At 50.0% G+C, this 21,605-nt stretch overlaps 1 protein-coding gene across 1 annotated transcript; it reads left to right on the top strand.

Moving 5' to 3' along the window:
- The first annotated feature begins 2,813 nt into the window (after positions 1 to 2,813).
- Positions 2,814 to 21,516, top strand: LANCL2 (LanC like glutathione S-transferase 2). The gene is made up of 9 exons (XM_078881739.1): positions 2,814 to 3,255; positions 7,147 to 7,264; positions 7,847 to 8,054; positions 8,616 to 8,763; positions 10,942 to 11,088; positions 12,842 to 13,024; positions 14,631 to 14,807; positions 16,515 to 16,587; positions 17,974 to 21,516. The coding sequence occupies exons 1-9, from the start codon at positions 3,127 to 3,129 to the stop codon at positions 18,048 to 18,050; spliced, it is 1,260 nt and encodes a 419-aa protein (XP_078737865.1). The 5' UTR covers positions 2,814 to 3,126; the 3' UTR covers positions 18,051 to 21,516.
- The last annotated feature ends 89 nt before the right edge of the window (positions 21,517 to 21,605 follow it).

Genomic DNA, 21,605 nt, shown 5'->3' with positions numbered 1-21,605 from the left:
TTCCTACAACATCAGAGTGCAGCGCCACATTAAAAACGCACTACAGTGACAATCGTTCAAAGCGATTTGAAGCATGTTTTATATTTTTTTTGAGGGGGGGGCAGAGCTTTGTGACGTCATATTGGAGGGGGGGGGTCTGACTTTTTGTGACGCTGTGTGACGAAGGGGAGAGGAGGGGGTCAAAAATCGTCCAAAATCGCGTGACGTCATTTATGGACGGCCCCTAATAGTATCGTATCGTGTTAATGCTATCGAGGCAACGACCTGCCAGCGCCTCATTGAGTGATGGTCCTGACACTGAACCACGTCCTCAGGTGAAGAACAGGTCTGTCGGAAAGACAGCGTCTGAATGATGCGTCTAAATGACGCGTCTGAATGACGCTGTCTTTCCGACAGACCTGTTCTTCACCTGAGGACGGCTGCTTGCGTTGTGGCCGAAACGTCGTGAGAATTTTTTTTTCATGTTTTATTTGTATTATTTTATTATTTCCCTTCCACGTGACTTTACCGAAAGAACCAAGAAGATGAATCCCTGCAGTCACGAAAGCTTTAAATCGAAATTGAACCACGTCAGCAATTGTTTCTTTGCTGTGGTTGTTCCCACCTGATGACGGACGCTTGTGTTGCGCCCGAAACGTCGTGATAAAATGTTTTTATTTTTATACCTACGTGACTTTACCGAAAGAACCAAAGAGTATGATGGTACTGTGCCATCTGCTGGTCACATTGGGAACCTCCTCCAATTGAAAGGGCAAATTAACCTAATGGCGAGACCCGGGGTTCCCATAAGCCCCCGGATCTCACATAAACATTTTATTATAATGTCAACAAAAACTTTGCTCTTTTTCACCAATGGGTTTGTAGGATGGTGGCAAATGTTGGCTTGTTAAACTATGGCTTTAAAACTGGAAACTACTTACCTGCACTCTAGATTTGACGTTTTTCATGACTGCAAGGATCCATACTCTTGGTTCTTTCGGTAAAGTCACGTAGGTAAATAAAATAAAAAATAAAAATAAAATAAAAAAATAAAATAAAAATAAGTACAAATAAATTATTTTTATATTTTATTTATATTTATTATTTTCTTTACCTACGTGACTTTACCGAAAACCCCAATAGCATACTTACCTGCAGTACCTCTAATTAAATACAGTAACGAAAAAATAATTGACACCCGTCGAATCGACACCCCTCTGTCAATCATCGTGTTTCTGAGTGTGGATTTGTGAACACACTTTGTAAACAGTACACAAAATAGTACGCGTTTTCAAGGCGCTGTTCATATTGTAACACGCGTTTATACCAATGTCACTCTACAGAGCAGTGGGTCGCCGCTCCTCTTATCCGCATTGCTACGAGCGGTATGTGGGGACTATGGTATGGGGCCGTCCATAAATGACGTCACGCATCTAGGGGGGGGGGGGGTCAGACATTTGTGACGATGTGTGACGAGAGGGGGGGGGGGTTGAGAAATGTGACGTCACATCAAAATGCGCAACTTTAAATAAATATAGACAACACGTTCTGCTTAATTAAATAGACTTTTTAATAAATGTTTTCTCCTACAACATCAGAGCGCAGCGCCACATTAAATACGCACTACAATGACAATAGTTTAAAGCGATTTGAAGCATGTTTATTTTTTTTGGGGAGGGGGGGGGCAGAGCTTTGTGACGTCATATTTGAGGGGGGTCTGACTTTTTGTGACGCCGCGTGACGAGGGGGGGGGGGTCAAAAATAGTCCAAAATCGCGTGAAGTCATTTATGGACGGCCCCAAAGACCCCGAGTGCTGTCGACGATTAAGGCACCTGTGAATATCGGAACGGCACGTGACGGAGTGGGGGGCCAGCACCACGCCCGGCCGCCTTTGTCTCCCCAAGTGGCGAAACTGACACATCGCACCGGGTACTCGTTTGAGGCTGAGTCCACCTAGGGGTGGAGGCCCGGGGGGGGGGCGCTTCGAGATAATTTGTTTGTTGTAGTACGGAGTTAGACTGATGGCTTTAACCTAAGTTGTCTTGTGGTTGTTGTTGTTGTTTGACTTGCATCCCACTGGGATTTTTGCACACAGCGTTGGTGTACGGTGCTTTTTCTGCAATATTTTGCTGTGTTTTCATGGATTTTCTGTTTGCGCTTAGTCACATAGTTCACTTTAAGATGTTTTCTTGTTCAAGTTTTTGTTTTTTGTTTGTTGCCGTTGCACCCCATTCAAGAGCCGAATGGCTCACAGGGCTACACCAAATAAATTAAACTGAAAAACTGAAATACAGGTAGTCCCCGAGTTACGATGGTCCGACTTACGATATTTCGATCTTACGATCTTGGTGAGTACAGTACAATATGATACGCTACGATACGTTCAATGCATGTTAAACGTTTTTTTTTTATAGCAGATATGATTGTTTCCTGAAAAAAACTTTCTATTAAATTGCAGTTCATATAGGTAGGCTAAGAATTTACCTTGGTTTTTTTTTACTTTACATTTTACTGTGCAATACAGTATTGTAATTAATAAATACATACAGTATATAGTTTATACAGCACGGTACTGTAAATTGCTCTGTTTTGCTAAATTATCACTATTCGTTAAGACTCCTGGGTAGGCTAGGCCATCTTCGACTTACGCTATTTTCGACTTAGGCAATTTTTGACTTACGATATTTCCGACTTACGATATTTTCGACTTACGATATTTTCGGCTTACGCAATTTTCGACTTACGATATTTTAGACTTACGATGGGGTCGTCGTAACGCATCTCCGTCGTAATTCGAGGACTGCCTGTAATTCGTGGCCGGCGTTTGGTGGCAGTGAACGGTGACCGCTAAAAGCCGCTCTCACAGTGCGTAGAGACAACACGCACAACAACAACAACACCACAAACACGGCACAAACATTACACATCGCTGCTGTCATTAAATCCATCGATCCGCTCATCACCGCATTGCCAAGCAACCGTTATCGTTTGGGCAGCAAACACACGGGCGACATTTACCTCAGCGTACAATTGCAGATTTTTGCTTTTATTTTAACCAACGGTGCACACTTAGTTTGTGATGCTGTTGTTGCTATAATATTAAGAGGGTAGATATTGCGTAAGTGTGTGTGGTTGACACATTGGTGATGGGAGAGGCCATGTCGAAACGCTTTAAGTCGGACGCGGACGAGATGGAGGAGAGGCATTTCCCGAACCCCTACGCAGAATATAACTCGGCACAACCGCCCGAGGATTTATTCGACGCTTCGGGGAAGGTACCGTTGTTGTTGTTGTTGTTTGTGTGTTGTTTGATACATTAAATCTGGAGTTTGGTGTTGGTGTTGTTGAATCGGGGTGGGGGGCGGGGGTGCGCGGCCACGATCGGCAGCCGGGAGAGGCGCGCCATTCCCGGCAGGGGCGTCTATCCGAGGGTCGGTGGCTGTGTAGGCCCCGCGTCGTGTTGATAAACATTCGATGCATTCCCCATATTGTGTTTGCTTTCGAACCACGCCAAATGCACACACTCCATACTCCGTACGCATGATTGCTTTCATATTTGCTTCATAATATATATCTATTTATCAGCAGTCGTGTGAGGTGAATCCTGCAAATCACGTCCGATTTGCTCTATTCTTACGCCGTATATTATACAAAAAAACGCATGAGCACACTGCACCGTTGTTAATCATCGTTATTATCATTATTAGCATCATCATCATCATCGCCGGCCATGGTCAATCCACTGCTGGATGTGAAGGCCTCAACGCCTGCCCCGTCTTTGGCGATCCCGCAGAGGCAACGTTCCCCATCGCTCCGTCTCCTTCGGGCAGGACCCGCGCCTGGGACGAGATGTCTTTCCCCTTTAGCGATAAATAACAACATATTCCTTTGGTATACTTACATTAAATGTTACATTCTGTGCACGTATGGCGATTTAGAGTGCAGCATATACGGAACTAGACCTCGAAGCGGGACGTCCGCCGTGGAGATGGAGCGATTAAATCAGCGGTGGATTATAATTACTCCAAGACGGTCGGGACGGGCCTTCATCCAGCAGTGGATCCATTACGGCTGAGGTTAATGTGAAGCTTAAATTGTACAGTGCGTGTGATGTTCTTTGTACAGTACTCTATGCAGGAGGGGTTGGTCCAGATGTCTTGTGACTCCCCCCCCCCCCCCTAATTCATTTGCCCCAAAAAAAATAACTTTGCATTTCTTATTGCTTTTTTTTAAAATGAACCTTACTTAAAACTATTAATCTTCTTGGTTCTTTCGGTGAAGTCACGTAGAAGGAAATAATAAAATAATAAAAATACAACATAATAAAATATTATATTATAGAAGGAAAATCATAAAATCATAAAATTAAAACATTAGCAAATATTATATTATTTTATTATGTTTTACTTTTATTATGTTATTATTTTCCTTCTACGTGACTTTACCGAAAGAACCAAGAAGATAAATCCCTGCAGTCACGAAAGCTTTAAATCGAGACTTTAAACATCTTTTATTGAATTAATGACGCATTTACATGGTTCTGGCTACCCACCCCTTCGTGTGCCTTGCCGGCTTTCGTAGGTGCTCGCTAACAGCACTTACCCTAACAGTCTGTTACAGGCTATACGGGGGATCTTTATCTTTTTTTTTAACACAGACGATGCCGCGTGTTTTTGCAAGAACTAAATTTGGAGTGTCTCTACATTTTCACGGCAGCTGCCAGTCTCTCGGGAGGATGGCGACTCTGAACTCCTACAACGTAGTACCAATTTTTAAATCCTTTATAATAAGTTCACTTGCTTGCTTGCTTAGGACCGTGCAAATCTTTCGGTCGTTTTTTAACCCACTTCCCGTGATCCAATCGAGCTGACATTTTGCACACAGACTCGTTGTGCGTGACAATGAATTTTCGTGAAAATTTTTTTCCAAAATTTTACACTGTTTAGGGAAAATTTTTTAAATATTAATTTACCAATTGGTTAATGCTGGCACACAATCATCTGACCCATAGGTGGCAGCCATCTCAAGCCAGAGGACGAGAGGACTCTAGCCGCCCCGATGCCACGCATATAAAGGATTTATAGTGAAAGACTTTGTTTTTACGGGTTAATTTTATCCCCCCCCCCGATAGAGACGATGGTCTTAACGGATACCCGAATAGAAAATTAACCCAGAGCGAGAAAGTTGACAGCAGCGTCACCTGGGTGGATCTCACAAGCATTTAATGTAACGTGATTCCCAGCCCTCTATCAATGCAAATACGATGGAGATGCGTTACGACTACCCCATTGTAAGTCGAAAATATCGTAAGTCGAAGATGGCCTAGCCTACCCAGGAGTCTTAAAGAATGGTGATAATTTAGCAAAACAAAGAAATTTACAGTACCGTGCTGTATAAACTATATACTGTATTTATTAATTACAATACTGTATTGCACAGTAAAATGTAAAGTAAAAAACAAGGTAAATTCTTAGCCTACATATATGAACTGCAATTTAATAGACAGTTTTTTCAGGAAACAATCCTATCTGCATTAAAAACTTTCAACATGCATTGAACGTATCGTATCGTGGTAACCCTAAAATGAAATCGCTAAAGCTACGTATCATACATGCATTGAACGTATCGTAACGTATCATATTGTACTGAACTCACCAAGATTCTGTCCGTCGTCTGCACACTTGAACGATGTTAGGTTGCTGATGGCTACATTAACTTCGTTGTCGGAAGAGTAGGATGGCGATGATCAAGTTTCAGTATCGTACCTCGTACGCTGCTGCGTTTGCCTGCCGCGCGAAATGTAAAATATTTTTACAATTTTGTCGTATCGCTATCGTCATCGTAAGATCGAAATTTCGTAAGTCGGACCGTCGTAACTCGGGGACTACCTGTAATGTAACGTCATGTTACGCTTTGGTTCTTTCGGTAACGCCACGTAGGTATGAAGAACCAACGAGTATGGATTCCTGCAGTCACAAAAGCTTCAAGTCAAGATTGAACGTTATGTTACTCTTTGGTTCTTTCGGTAAAGCCACGTAGGTATAAAGAACCAAAGTGTATGGATTCCTGCAGTCACGAAAGCTTCAAGTCAAGATTGAACGTTATGTTAGTTAGCCCACAGTGCTTTGCAAGCACGAATGAGGCTTCGTACTGCTTTACATTCAAACACGTGTTTTGCATTGGTTTGGAGGAAACCGGAGCTTCGAGAGAAAACCCACCACACATATGAGGGCACAACCCTTAAAAAGGTCCGAACAGACGGGTTCTCTCGCACAACTTGCCCTGCGGCCATCTCCGGCACCACGCCGCGTAACACGACGAGTTTGTCATATGTACGCGATTCACCGACAGAATCGGAATCTTTTTTCGATTTAAAGCTTTCGTGACTGCAGGGATTCATCTTCTTGGTTCTTTCGGTAAAGTCACGTAGAAGGAAAGTAATAAAATAATTAAAAAAATAATAAAAACAAAACATAATTAAATAATATATTATTTTATTATGTTTTGTTTTTATTATTTTATTACTTGCCTTCTACGTGACTTTACCGAAAGAACCAAGAAGATGAATCGGAATCTTTCTTGATGCTGGAAGAATCCGACGAACAAAACAATACAAAAACACGATAGGAGTGCAAAGTATAGGAAAGGTAAGCAAATCACAAAAAAACATCTACTTAAACTATTTTTATTTTTTCAGAAGCGTGACTGGCAGAGCGAACAGCTCGCCATTCGACCCATCATCCCTACCTCCGGGGTCGATAAATTGGTACCACTTTGTGGGGAAGTCAACCGCAGTTGTCTTGTGGATAAACCTATAAACAATTTTTTATTTTACCAAGTAAGGCCCACTGAGCTCTCTTTTTCAGAAGCGACCTGGCCATTAACGATAGCTCAACGAAGTGGCTTGTCACGTGGAAATGTATAGCAGCCAGATAGTCTAAATGCACGTTAAATCATCCACACGACCACGGGGAGTACACGCAAACTCCAAATATACAGGCGTCAGGGTTGGGATCGAACCCACGTGGCTTATCATCACGTGTACATTTCTGGCAGCAGCCACCACACATGGCTAGATGGTGTCCGTGCGGTCTTCGGGGACAGCAAACGCCTTGCCCGGGAGGTAGCGATAGCTGTGATCGCATCTCTTGCGTCCGTCGAGGCAGATCAGTGCGGCGTTCGAGAGACGCCTGACTGCGAAGATCCATGACCTGGTGGCACAGATGGAGGAGGGGCTGAAGACGGCTGACCCCCACGACTACTCGGGCTACACAGGGTGGACGGGTGAGGTGGATGGTCCGCTCGCTCTCCAGCTCACTCTCTGCCCTGCTCACTCGCGCTGCCGGTTACTTGCCCACTCGCTCTTCCGCTGGCTCGCTCTCTCGTTCACCCACTCGCTTTCCCGCTCGCTCGCTCTCCCGCTCACCCACTCGCACTCCTACTCACCCGCTCTCCCGCTCACTCGCCCACTCGCTGTCTCGCTCACCCACTCGCTCTCGCTCACTCGCTCTCCCGCTCACTCGCCCACTCACCCTCCCGCTCACTCACCCTCCCGCTCACTCTCCCGCACTCATCTGTGTTTGTGTTGGCGGTGTGTATTGTAGTGTGAGTCGTCCTGTGTGTGTGTTTATCGAAATTGGTCCCAGGCCTCCCCTAGGTCGACTCAGCCTCAAATAAGTACCTGGCGCGGTGTTTAAACGTTGTCACCGGGGAGACAAAGGCGATCGGGCATGGTGCTGGCCACCCACCCCCCTCGTGTGCTGTGCCGGCCTTCATAGGTGCTGCTACTCGCGAACAGCACTTGCCCCCAACGGTTTGATGAAGGCCACACGGGGGATCTTTGTCTTTGTGTACGCACGTGTGCAGGCATCGGCCTCCTGTACGTGCAGCTGCACCGTGTGCAGGGGGAGCCGGCGCAGCTGCAGCGAGCGCTGGACCACGCCAAGCGCTCGCTGCGCGGCCTCTCGGGCCGCCGCGTCTCCTTCCTGTGCGGCGACGCGGGGCCGCTGGCGCTCGGCGCCGTCGTGCACCACAAGCTCGACAACGCCGACGACAGCCGGGAGTGCGTGCGCCAGTGAGTGGCATGCGCGTCACGCGTGTGTGTGTGTGTGTGTGCTCCAGTGAGTGGTGCGCGTGCATGTGTGTGTGCGTGCATCAGTGTGCGTGCATCAGTGTGCATGCGTGCGCGCGCTCGCGTGCGTGGGGAGCGGCGGTGCTGCAGCGGTTAACGCGCTGCGCTTCGAACCCAGCCACCCGAGTTCGATTCCCGCTCATATCCACCACCAGTGACGATTATCTGAACCAGTCCCGGGCCTCCCCTAGGTTGACTCAGCCTCCAATTAATACCTGGTGCGGTGTGTAAACATCGCCACTGGGGAGACAAAAGCGGCTGAGTGTGGTGCTGACCACCCACGCCTTCATGCACCGTGCCGGCCTTCATAGGTGCTACTCGCTAACAGCACTTTAAAGGCTGTGCTGCTGCTGTTACAGATACTTTTACTGCTGCTCCTCTTACTGATGTTACAGCTGCTGCTTATTCTGATGGTTGCTGCTGCTGTTACAGCTGTTGTTCTCACTGATGGTTACTGCTGTTACTGACGCTGTTACTGACGCTGCTACTGCTGCGACGAGCAAGGCTCCTGGAGCTGAAGAGCTCGGTGGTGGCGCTAGAGTCGGATGTCCCGGACGAGGTGCTCTACGGCCGCGCGGGCTTCCTCTTCGCGCTGCTCTACGTGCGCGCCGAGCTCGGGGAAGAGGCCGTCCCCGCCGGGGTCATCGACGAGGTGCTGTCCACATTGTCGCGTGCACGCACCTCTCCGCCCCCCTTGCTCCGCCACCTCGTCTCGAGCCCCCTCCTCCTGCCCGTCTCTCTGAGCATTGTGACGACGAGGTGGGGGGACCAATTCCACGCTCCCTTCACCTCATCGTGAACCTTCTTCTCTGATTCTGAGCATTGTGACGACGAGGTGTGGCCCACGTCCACCGTTGCTCCACCACTTCGTCTCGAGCTCCTTCCACCTGCCAGAGGTCGCAAACGGGTTTTGATTCCTTACCCGTACCCGGCCGCACCAGGGTCGCAAACGGGTACCCGTATCCATACCCGGCGTACCCGTACCCTACCCGTACCCGGCCGGGTACGGGTAGGGTACGGGTATCGGGTACCTGATTGCGACCTCTGGGATGAAGCCATGTTGCAGGCGCAGGTGGGTTGATTCTAGGAACTTGAATTGTGAGAAGAGACAAGACGTTGGGAAATGAGTGACAAACGGTGACTCACCAGTGACTCACGGTCTACCCGTACCCGTACCCAGCCGCACCAGGGTCTCAAACGGGTACCCGTACCCGTACCCGGCTGGGTACGGGTAGCCGGGTATCGGGTAGGGTACGGGTATCGGGTACCCGGTTGCGACCTCTGCCACCTGCCCGTCTCTCTGAGCATTGTAACGAGGAGGTGGGGCCCACTTCTACGCTTCCTCCACCTTATCGTGTGAAGTCCCTTCCCCGACTCTACGAGGTGAATCCCCTCATCCACCCTTGCTTCACCTCGTCTTGAACTCCACCCCGCCCTGCCAGTCTCTCTTGTGCATTGGAACGACGAGGTGGAGCCCACGTCCTCGTGAACCCTATTCTCTGACTCTGAGCAGAGGTGAGGGAGTGCGTCGGTACAACAAGCGCAGTGTCGCAGGCGTAGCAAGGGTCTGGTGTGTGTGTAGTGAGTTCAACTGAGTCGCAGACGTACTCTTGGGAGGCAACACATGTATTTAACACCAACACACGGGGTAACTGTCTCTTTAACAGAATAACAAGCGATGGTGGTGACCACCAGGCTAACTACACTAATTACAACATAACTGGTGTAGTTAGACAGGTGGTGACCACCAGGCTAACTACACTAATTACAACATAACTGGTGTAGTTAGACAGGTGGTGACCACCAGGCTAACTACACTAATTACAACATAACTGGTGTAGTTAGACAGGTGGTGACCACCAGGCTAACTACACTAATTACAACATAACTGGTGTAGTTAGACAGGTGGTGACCACCAGGCTAACTACACTAATTACAACATAACTGGTGTAGTTAGCCAGGCGGTGACCACCAGGTTAACTACACTAATTACATCGTAACTGCTACTACGGACCGGGACCACAGCTCGGATCCAGGTCCACGTGTTGGAGACTCGGCAGGACGTAGAACGTAGACGAAGGTTTCTTCAGGATAAACAACAACGCCGGCCCCTCTGGGGGACCCGGCTTCTATTCCCTGCGGCGTGGCCGGCTCCGCCCTTGGCCACGCCCACCTTCCAGAAGCCTCGAGCAGGATCTGGACCCCGACCACGTGACCACCCCTAGCCCCCCTTTGTAGAATTAACCAGTCACGTGTCCTATCGGATCAACCAGAGTGCCACGGCCTCTAAGAACCTCATTCCTACGGCCGGCAATCCCATACCCTGTCCTGTAGGGCTGGTACTGCACGCCAAGCGTGGTGCCATCCAGCGCTGTCAATCAGCGCTGACCGAGCCCCTCTACACCCACACCCTCTCTAGGGCCGGCACGACACGGTGACATCCCGCGATGTCACTACACATGTGTGTCCACGCGTGTCAGGTGTGTGTGTTTCTGCGTGCGTTTGACCTGTCCTCGTGTGTGTGTGTGGTGGCTAGCGGTACCGCAGTGGTTAGCGCGCCGCGCTACGAACCCGGCGACCCGAGTTCGATTCCGCCCCCCCCCCCCCGTCACCTTCCATGGCCAATATTGGCGATGTATATCCGAAGCAGTCCCTGGGCCACCTTTAGGTCGGCTCGACCTCAAATGAGCACCCGGCGCGGTGTGCAAACGTCATTCGCCGGGTAGAGCCGCGTTGGCCTATCGTAGGTGCTCGCCGCTACCAGCGCATGTGCCCCTAGAGCCCCGTTGGAGGCCACACGGGGGACCTTTGTCTTGGTGCCTGCGCGTAGGTGCGCTCGGCGCTGGTGGAGTCGGGCAAGGCCCTGGCAGGCACGGAGCGCAGGGCTGAGCGATGTCCCCTGCTCTACCAGTGGCACGGCAAGCAGTACGTGGGGGCGGCCCACGGTCTCGCCGGCATCTACTACATGCTCATGCAGGTGCGTGCGTGCACTCCGCGCCAGGCGCGTCGCCACGCCGTGTTGTCACGCGCGTCACCACACTGTGTTCCATGCATCACCACGCCGTGTACCACACATCACCATACCATATATCACCACACCGTGTACCACGCATCACCTCACCGTGTACCACACATCACCTCACCGTGTACCACACATCACCTCACCGTGTACCATACATCACCATACCATGTATCACCACACCGTGTACCACACATCACCACACCGTGTACCATGCATCACAGCGCTGTGGACCATGCATATCACCACACTTTGTACTATCCATCACCACACCGTGTACCACGCATCACCACACCGTGTACCACACATCACCTTACCGTGTACCACACATCACCACACCGTGTGCCACGCATCACCTTACTGTGTACCACGCATCACCACACCGTGTACCACACATCACCTTACCGTGTACCACACATCACCACACCATGTACCATGCATCGTGTACTTCTTATCACCACACCATGTACCACACATCCCCACACCATGCATCACCACACCACAGAATTGCGCCTGGATAGCACTTGTATCGGATGACTGTCGTGCATCACAGGTGTTATTGTCTTACGCGGTGGGGTGCAGATGGTATCTTCAAGTGTTTTTGGTATTTACTTCATTGCTGTACTTTGCTTTTTGCTTTCATCGTTTCAGTGACCCCCGACTCACCCTTGTGAATGAGACCTCTCTTGGCATGTGGAATTCTAAAACGAACGCGAAAGCTTCGAACTTGCCAAGATGCATGTGTACGCAGACGCGGCTTAGCCGGTCGTGGATGATTTCGGCTCGTAACGCTGCGCCTCCGTCGCCGCACGCCGTTCGCTCCTCGCTCTCGGAGAGGGGTCGACGCTCGATCCCTCAAAGATGAGGTCCACGTCTTTGCCATACCGCCTTCTCCTGGCGAGCCGGGGTATGGCATCACCTCCTCCTTGGCGCCCCACGAGAAGGGAGGGTCGCAACGCTTGTGTGCCGACGTTGTGTGTTGCCTGGCGTATGTGTGTGCTGAACTTCTTTTGCACCGTAAGAGAACGCCTTTGTTAGATGGTGAGACTTCACAGCTGAGCGGTGAACACATTCCTGCGGAGGGAGCTGGTAGGAACGTTGGGTTGCTCGGTCAATGGCCAGGGTCAACGGCAGCGTGGTGTATTCTGCACAAGCTGGCGTGATTAGGTTAAACGTTGAGTTTTATAAGGGCACCACGGGGTGACCAGCCCCTCCCCACCCAGCCCCACCCCTCCCACCCCCCACCCAGCCCCACCCTCCCTACCCAGCCCCTCCCCACCCTCCCCACCCAACCCCTCCCCACCCTCCCCTCCCCACCCAGCCCCACCCTCCTCACCCAGCCCCTCCCCACCCAGCCCCACCCCTCCCACCCCCCACCCAGCCCCACCCTCCCTACCCAGCCCCTCCCCACCCAACCCCTCCCCACCCTCCCCTCCCCACCCAGCCCCACCCTCCTCACTCAGCCCCTCCCCACCCTCCCCTCTCCACCCAGCCCCTCCCCACCCTCCCCTCTCCACCCAGCCCCACCCCTCCCATTTTTGGATGCACGTCGGACGGACGGACACAATACTCCCCAGTGGGCTGGTGTAACCAGGAGGTTCCTACCAGTAACATTTTTTTTTATCCGCGAGGATGACTTGAAGTATGTGGTGACGACGGTTTCCGCTCCCCCCCCCCCCCCCCCGCGGTGTGAATGCGCCGGCTTCGGCAGCCGGGCGCCGGCATGAACAAGGAGGCGACGGTGGAGCTGGTGAAGCCCAGCGTGGACTACGTGCGGCGCAAGCGCTTCCGCTCGGGGAACTTCCCGTCGTCGCTCAGCAACGAGTCCGACCGCCTGGTGCACTGGTGCCACGGCGCGCCGGGCGTGGTGCACACGCTCCTGCAGGCGCACCGGGTGAGCGGCAAGCGCGCGCGACCTTCTGCACGTCACACACAGAGAGAGAGCCCAATAAGAGAGATGGCGATAAGAGCTGGAGATTGCATTTGTGAACACCAGCAGTGGCCAACGTGTAACAGGCCAAGAGCTACAAAATTACCGATGAGTTCTGCAAAGAGCAAAGTGTGTACCTACATGGACTCCTCGAGTTACGAACAATCGACTTACGAACTTTCAGAGATACGAACAGACCTGTCCGTACGTCCAGTCGCCTGTTCGGACCGAGCCATGAGTTCAACCGCCACGCGATGGATGGTGGTGGTGGCATCTACATATGCAAAACATGAGGAACCAGTGGCATCTACATGTACAGGAGATAGTACAACTTTTAAAACCATTCCCCGTGTTTAGTGTGCACGCCGTACAACGTGTTTGGAATCGACAGCAGTAAAGTTGGACGTACGAACAAATCGACTTACGAACAGACCTCTGGAAACTTACTCGTTCGTAAGTAGAGGAGTCCCTGTAACACATTCCTGCGGAGGGAGCTGGTAGGAACGTTGGGTTGCTCGGTCAATGGCCAGGGTCAACGGCGGTGTGGTGTATTCCGCAAATATGACCGACTGTGAGGGCGGGCACAAGCCGGCGTGAGTAGGTTAAACGTTGAGCTTTATAAGGGCACCACGGGGTGACCAGCCCCTCCCCACCCAGCCCCTCCCCACCCAGCCCTCCCCACCCAGCCCCTCCCCACCCTGCCCCACCCTCCCCACCCTCCCCACCCAGCCCCTCCCCACCCTCCCCACCCAGCCCCTCCTCACCCTCCCCACCCAGCCCCTCCCCACCCTCCCCACCCAGCCCCTCCCCACCCAGCCCCTCCCCACCCTCCCCATTAGCCCCTCCCCACCCTCCCCACCCAGCCCCTCCCCACCCAGCCCCTCCCCACCCAGCCCCTCCCCACCCTCCCCATTAGCCCCTCCCCACCCTCCCCACCCAGCCCCTACCCACCCAGCCCTTCCCTCCCCACCCAGCCCCTCCCTGCACGACGGACACAATAATCCCCTGTGGGCTGGTGTAACCAGGAGGTTCCTACCAGTATATATATGTGTATATATTTCTAGACGGTTTTCGGCAGAGCACGCTAGACACTCGTCATTCTCTGCTTCCCGTGATCGTACGTGTTGCAGAGGTCGCAAACGGGTTTTGATTCCTTACCCGTACCCGGCCGCATCAGGGTCGCAAACGGCGACCCGTACCCGACCGGGTACGGGTACCCGTTCCTTACCCGTACCCTACCCGAAATGAGTGACAAACGGTTACTCACCAGTGACTCACGGCCTACCCGTACCCGTACCCGGCCGCACCAGGGTTGCAAACGGCTACCCGTACCCGGCCGGGTACGGGTAGCCGGGTATCGGGTAGGGTACGGGTATCGGGTAGGGTACGGGTATCGGGTAGGGTACGGGTATCGGGTACCCGGTTGCGACCTCTGACGTGTCGTGGATTAGAGCCGCGCGCGGCCCAGGGAGACGGCGGATGGCCACCGCTGGTTTACGACCCCGTGTGGGAGCCTGCCGCCGGCGATGACGGCGATCTCCGTGTCTGTGTGCGTGCGCGCTCACGGCAGGCGTTTGGGGAAGAGAAGTACCTGCGCGACGCGCTCGAGTGCGGCGAGGTGGTGTGGCAGCGCGGCCTCCTGCGCAAGGGCTACGGCCTGTGCCACGGCGTCGCGGGCAACGCCTACGCCTTCCTGGCGCTGTACCGCGCCACGGGCGAGCACGGGCACCTGTACCGCGCGTGCCGGGTACGTCACGGCGATCCTCCTCGCCGCGGCACCCCCACTCCCCTGCTCACGCGCGTGCGTGTTCGGCGGTGCCGTGGTCGGTTAGCGAGTGCACCGCGCGCGCTACGACCACGCCGAACCGAGTTCGTAACGATAATTTTGCATTTGTAACGTGGCGCATTTCCCACCCGTAGATGCCTACCAATGCGCCACCGTGTATGGAAAGCCAGGAAGTAAGCAGAACCTGGAGGGTTAACGGCTAGAACTAGTGGGGGGGGGTAAAGGCCAGTTTACCCACTCACTCACCCTCTTACGCAACCACTCGCTCACCTACTCATCTACTCACTCACTCACCCACTCATGCAACCATTCACTCACCTACTCATCTACTCACTCACCCACTCACGCAACCATTCAGTCACCTACTCATCTACTCACTCATCTACTCACTCACCCATTCACCCACTCATTCACCCACCCACTCACTCACCCTCTCATGCATCCACTCGCTCACCTATTCATCTACTCACCCACTCGCGCAACCATTCACTCACCTACTCATCTACTCACTCATCTACTCACTCACCCATTCACCCACTCACTTACCCACCCAACTTAGAACCAAGGTAAACGGCCAGAACTAATGGGAGGTAAAGGCCAGTTTACCCACTCACTCACCCTCTCATGCAACCACTCACTCACCTACTCATCTACTCACTCACTCTCTCACGCAACCACTCGCTCACCTACTCATCGACTCACTCATCTACTCACTCACCCACCCATTCACCCACTCACCCACCCGCTCACTTACCCACCCAACTCAGAACCAAGGTAAACAACTAGAACTAGGCAGGGGTAAAGGTCAGTTTTAAAGAGGCGAGATTTCAAGACAGACTTAAATATAGCGTCACGATTCTGATCGTTCGTATCGGCAAAGCCAAAGCGTTCCAAAGTTTGGGAGCTTTGGGAGCTGCACCTGGCAAATGTCCGATCACCAACATCGTTGACGAATATATGAACCGGGCCTGGGCCTCCCCTGGGTCGACTCGGCCTCAAATTAGTATCCAGTGTGGTGAATAAACATCATCACTTGAGAGACAAAGGCAACCGGGCACGATGCCTTGCCGACCGCGTTGCTTTGCCGGCCTAAATATGCGCATGCCAACATCGCTTGCTATAATATGGAGGATCTTTGTCTCTTTCTGCGTATGTCTGTGTGCATGTGTGTACGCTTGTGGGGAGCGGTGGTGTAGCGGTTAGCGCGCCGCGCTATGAACCTGGCAACCCGGGTTCGATTCCCGCTCAATGCTAACACCAGTGACGATTATCTGAACCGGTCCTGGGCCTCCCCTAGGTCGACTCAGCCTTAAATGAGTACCCGGTGCGATGTGTAAACATTGGCACTGGGGAGACAAAGGCGGTCGGGCGTGGTGCTGGCCACCCACCCCCCTCGTGTGCCATTCCGGCCTTCATAGGTGCTCGCTAACAGCACTTGCCCCTACAGTCTGTTAAGGCTACACGGGGGATCTTTGTATCTTTGTTTGTACGCTTGTGTGTGTGGGGAGCGGTGAGTGCGCTGTGCTGCGACCACCCGAGTTCGATTCCCGCTCACGGCCAACACCGGTGACGATTATCTGAACCGGTCATGGGCCCTGCCCCTCGAGTTGTATAGCTCATGATTCCTCCTGCAGTGTAAATATTCTGATTCTAACTCTTGATTTTCAGTTTGCGGAGTGGTGCTTGGATTATGGGAAGCACGGATGTCGTATTCCAGATCGACCCTTCTCACTATTTGAAGGTATAACACAAAGAACCCCCATTATCAGAGTTGTGTTTTTTGTTTGCATTCCGACCGCAAGGTATTGTGGTCAATGCAATCATGACTCGTTGTAAAATAAAATATTTAAAAATACTTTTTTTTAAAAACCACGCTTTAAAGAAATGTACTGTCCGAGCTGCCCCTACCCCTGCCCCCTTCCCCCATCGCCCCTCCCCTCCTTCCACACCCCCCGCCCCTGGGCGTGGCTCCCCGAGGCTTGCCGTGACGTCAGGGACCACGTGGTGATTTACGGCCAACGTCAGTTGAGCGTGGACAATTAGAGCCGTGAAAAAGATTGTTTAAAAAAATATATATATTTTTTAATGATAATATAGTATTGTTTTCAGTATGACATAGCTATACGAAGTTTGCAGTCGATACGACATTGGGAATACGGTTGAAATTGAGTTACAAGATTTTAGTATACGATAACACATACAGTAAGTTAAAGAAAAGCGTGTAAAAAGTTGTTTTAATATATGTTTTGCATTTGTATGATATAATATCGTGTTGTCATCAGTATGACAACCCTATACAAAGTTTGCAGTCGATAGCACATTGGGAAGTGTGTAAAAATTGAGTTACAAGATTTCTTTTTTGAGGATACAACAGACAAAGTGAGTTAAATAAAAGCGTGTAATAAAAAGGTGTCAGTTTTGTTGCCAGATAAAAGGGTAAAAAAAATAACAATTATCCAGCCACTCGTGTGTAGCAGCTGCACACGCAGCAGCTGTATATTATACTCTTAGGTTTTTCGGTAAAGTCACGTAGGTAAAAAGGAATAATACATATATAATATAAATAAAATAATAATAAATAATATAAATAATAATAGAAATAAAATAATAATTTATATTATCTTCTTGGTTTTTTCGGTAAAGTCACGTAGAAGGGAAATAATAAAATAATAAAAATAAAACATAAAATAATTCTCACGACGTTTCGGCCACAACGCAAGCAGCCGTCCTCAGGTGAAGAACAGGTCTGTCGGGAAGACAGCATCTGAATGCTGACCTGTTATTCACCTGAGGACGGATGCTTGCGTTGTGAACGAAACGTCGTGAGAATTATTTTATGTTTTATTTTTATTATTTCCCTTCTACGTGACTTTACCGAAAGAACCAAGAAGATGAATCCCTGCAGTCACGAAAGCTTTAAATCGAAAATTATATTACTTTTTATTTTTTACCTACGTGACTTTACCGAAAAACCTGAGAGTTTGAATCCTCGCAGTCACGAAAGCTTCAAATCTCGCTGTATATTAACGAGCGCTGCCTCGCAGGACGTGCCTCACCGTTGTGTGGATGAGCCAGCAGAATAATGTTTGCACTTCCCCCCCTCTCCTCCCCCCCCTGTTGACTGCAGGTATGGCTGGGACCATTCACTTCCTCGTGGACATGCTGAGACCGGACACTTCCCGCTTCCCCGCGTTCGAGTTGTAACCGGCGAGCGAGGATGACCGCGGGGGGTCGCATGGTTCACGATTGTAATCGACACAGTGTGGCGAGATGTTAACTCCCTCGCCTGTTATGCAGGAGGTCGTGGCTTCGTACCCGACCCCGACGATGCCCGTACCATTTCGGAGTGTGAATGTTCTCCCCGTGGTCGTGTGGATAGTTGCTCCGGGTCCTCCATTTTTTTTTCCAACCCACCGCATTTCAAATCGACGTCGCGCGTTGAAGAGTGTTTGGGCTGCTCTAAATGTCCACGTGATGATGATGATGAGCCCACTTCGTTGAGCTATCATTTGTGATAGCCAGGTCGCTTCTGGAAAAAGCTTCATAGCTCAGCGGGAACCTTACCTGGTCAAATAAGTTGGTGTCAGTAATTGACGAGGCTCGATATCGCGCGCGTGCATGCCGCAGCGAGTCACAGGGAGGAGGGCGTGTTTGGTGGATCGCGAAGATGCCTGCGTCGTAGGCGGTAGTACAGCAAGCAGGCTGCCGACATATCTAGGCACGACATTTGAGAGCGTTCACCACCTCTGTCCGTGAGTTTCGTACGGCTGCTCCTGTGCCAATTTTTTTTTATTTTGAAAGGGAATTGAACCTTATGACGGAACCCCCGGGGTCCCGAATAAATGGAAGTCAAAATCTTAATTTATTTATTTTGGGCGACTCCATCCTACCGCGCACATAAACGCCGCGACACACCTGGTGTGGATCATTCTGTTGTCGTGTCGTCCCAAGCGCAGCGAGGACGAATGCGCAGAAGAAACAAAACTTTGAAACTTTGATTAGCGCATCGTGTAGAGCTCTTGATAGGAATAGATTGCCGTATCGTTCGCCTTCAACAGACATAAAACGATGTTGCAACGCAGTTTATGCGAGGCGGGGGCTTATGGAACCCCCCGGGGTTCCGCCATAAGGTTCAATTGGCCAAATCTAAAAATAGGTGAATAAGTACACGGCCAAACAAAAAAATGCGTCAGTGTTAAAAGTATGGAAATAGAAACGAGCGCTGAGTGTGGCATGCAGAGAGGTCGGCCTAATAAACGTGCGCTTCCAAACACTGCCAAGTTTAAACGTGGCAAGGGGAACTGGCATGGTACCCCCCCCCCCCGGCTTAAAATGAAGGGCAGAGGGGGAGGTTGTGTAGATTCTCTCTTTTGCTTTTTGGTGAATTGCTGCAATTCATGGGTCACAATTTCATTAGTGGTTTATTTTGTTTTTACTTTCTACGATGTGGTCAATATAGCAGCCTCGAGTGGCTGGAGGAGTCACGTGAGCTGGGGTTTGCTGCGATTGACGACGCGCATGAAATAAGATCCGACGAATATAGCATCGGTTGTTTTCCAAAAATATCCACTAGTTGCTTTCATTAAAAAAAATGTTGACGGGGTGCCACGTTGACGAGATGTTAGTTACCTCTCCTGGTATGCAGGAGGGCGTGGGTTCAATCCTGACTTGGAGACCTGTTGTATATTTGGAGTTTGCATGTCTCCCCGTTGTTGCGAGGATTTTTCTCTGGGTCCTGTTTTTTCCCCTCCACATTTAGAATTCGTGCGTTTGAGCATTTGGCTGCTATAAATTTCCACATGCCACTTCGTTGAGCTATCATTTGTGGCCAGGTTGCTTCTAAAAAGAGCTATATAGCTCAGTGGGCCTTACCTGGTAAAAGATAGTTTATATAGTTGTTTATTTTCTGACATTTTGTGAATATAGCAATTCAAGAGTTTCGTTCAAATCCTTACGTCAGTACTTGGTCAAAAGTTGACTGAGGTTTTATGTCCTTTGTTGTAGTTAATTTGATTGTCGTGTAAAATGTCTAAGTGTAAAAAATAATTGTAAACTTAGAATAAGCAGACGTAGGACAACTGAACATTCCTCAACAGTGGCCATCAAAGTATATACAGTAAAACCTTGGATTGCGAGCATAATTCGTTCCGGAAGCGTGTTTGTAATCCAAAGCACTCGTACATCAGTTGTGATCACGTGACGCTCGGCAGACAAAGCGTACGCACGTGCTACTCGTATTGCAAGACCTCGCTCGTTCATCAAATTAACATTTAAAATTTTTGTTCGTCCTGCAAAATACTTGCAGTCCAAGTTACTTGCAATCCAAGGTTTTACTATATTAGGTAACGTTTCAGGCAATGGCCTTCACAGCACAGAGGCCAGAGATCGTGGCTTGTGAAGAGCCATTGCCTGAAATATCACCTTTATATTTTTCCTTTTAAATGCATTTATTGACCGTTGAGTATATTGTTATTTGTGCACCATGGCTAACGCAGTCGCCAAATAATATGGTGATCTCGAGACAGACTGGAAGTGCTAAGCACAAAAGCAGAACATTTAAAGGTGGGAAATGTATTTTCAAAGTCTGGGAAAAGTGATCTCGTGACAATTGCCGTGTCGTGAACATTGCCATCGTATCGTGAAAGCAACACGGCAACCTAAACACGTGAACCCATGACATCCAACATGTATGAATCGCCAAAACATTGCTTCCGACAATTCTATGCATGTATTCCATACCAGAAGAGATGTTATCTTTGAGCTACTCCAAAGTTGCGACCTGGTCCTTAACGCTCATGAAAGCGGACATTGCGAGTGCAAAGTTAACCAGGTGTACATTATTTATCCGCGTCTCTATCATCCAAGGCTGTACATTGTTTCTGCATGGGAATATAGTGCGATTTTATTTTCTAAAACATGACTTTGGTTGTTTGCATTTTGTAAAAGAAAATGCCTTAAAAATCTCATTGAAAATGGATATTTGTCAACATGTGCTTTTGCCAGTGGCAGCTAGGGTCTAATATGGGTTGTTGGGGGCCCCATCTACAACATTAAAATTCAGACACTTTTTGAAGCTACTCAAAATGTTTTAGTGAAACTATTGCAAAGTAAAAAAATCTAATCAAAGGGCTAATTGGCTTTACACTGCAGAGTAGCCTAAGGACAATCTTATACAGGTAGGAACAGTTCCACACTGCCCACCAGGGATTATTTGTCTGTCGTGCATAGCCACGCCTTCAATTTGTATTTCATAGAGCGCTTCGGGCAGGCTCAGCACCACGTGACGCACCACCCCACGCAGCTTGCGCCACGTGACACGGATCGCACGAATGCACTGTTCAACCGACCTGCCCACTCCGAAGGAACGTGTTTTCAAGATAATCTGTACTGAAGATTCATGGGTCTGATTTTCTACACAGATGTTGGCTTCCAATTGGCCGATTCTAACCCCACCCAGACAGGGGATGGTTGTCGCCTCGGGGCAATCCTTCGATCACCGACCAGTTACAAGCAGTCTTTTCTCCAGGACTATTTGCATTCGCCCTGCCCTATTTAAACAGAGGTTGCCTGTTGGGTTTCGTCATAGATTGTAAAGTTACAATGACTAGAAGGCTTACAACTGAATATTCGTCACTGTGGTCTTAGGGACTTACAAATGAGTTAGGTTCCAAGTCTGTTCGTAAGTCAATTTGTTCCTAAGTCCAACTATTCCTGTCTATTCTAAACACGTACGGCATGTACACAAAACACAGCGAATGG

Source organism: Lampetra fluviatilis, chromosome 62 (genome assembly GCF_964198595.1).
Source record: "Lampetra fluviatilis chromosome 62, kcLamFluv1.1, whole genome shotgun sequence".
NCBI lineage: Eukaryota > Metazoa > Chordata > Hyperoartia > Petromyzontiformes > Petromyzontidae > Lampetra > Lampetra fluviatilis.
This window is presented reverse-complemented; position numbering and strand designations above follow the sequence as displayed.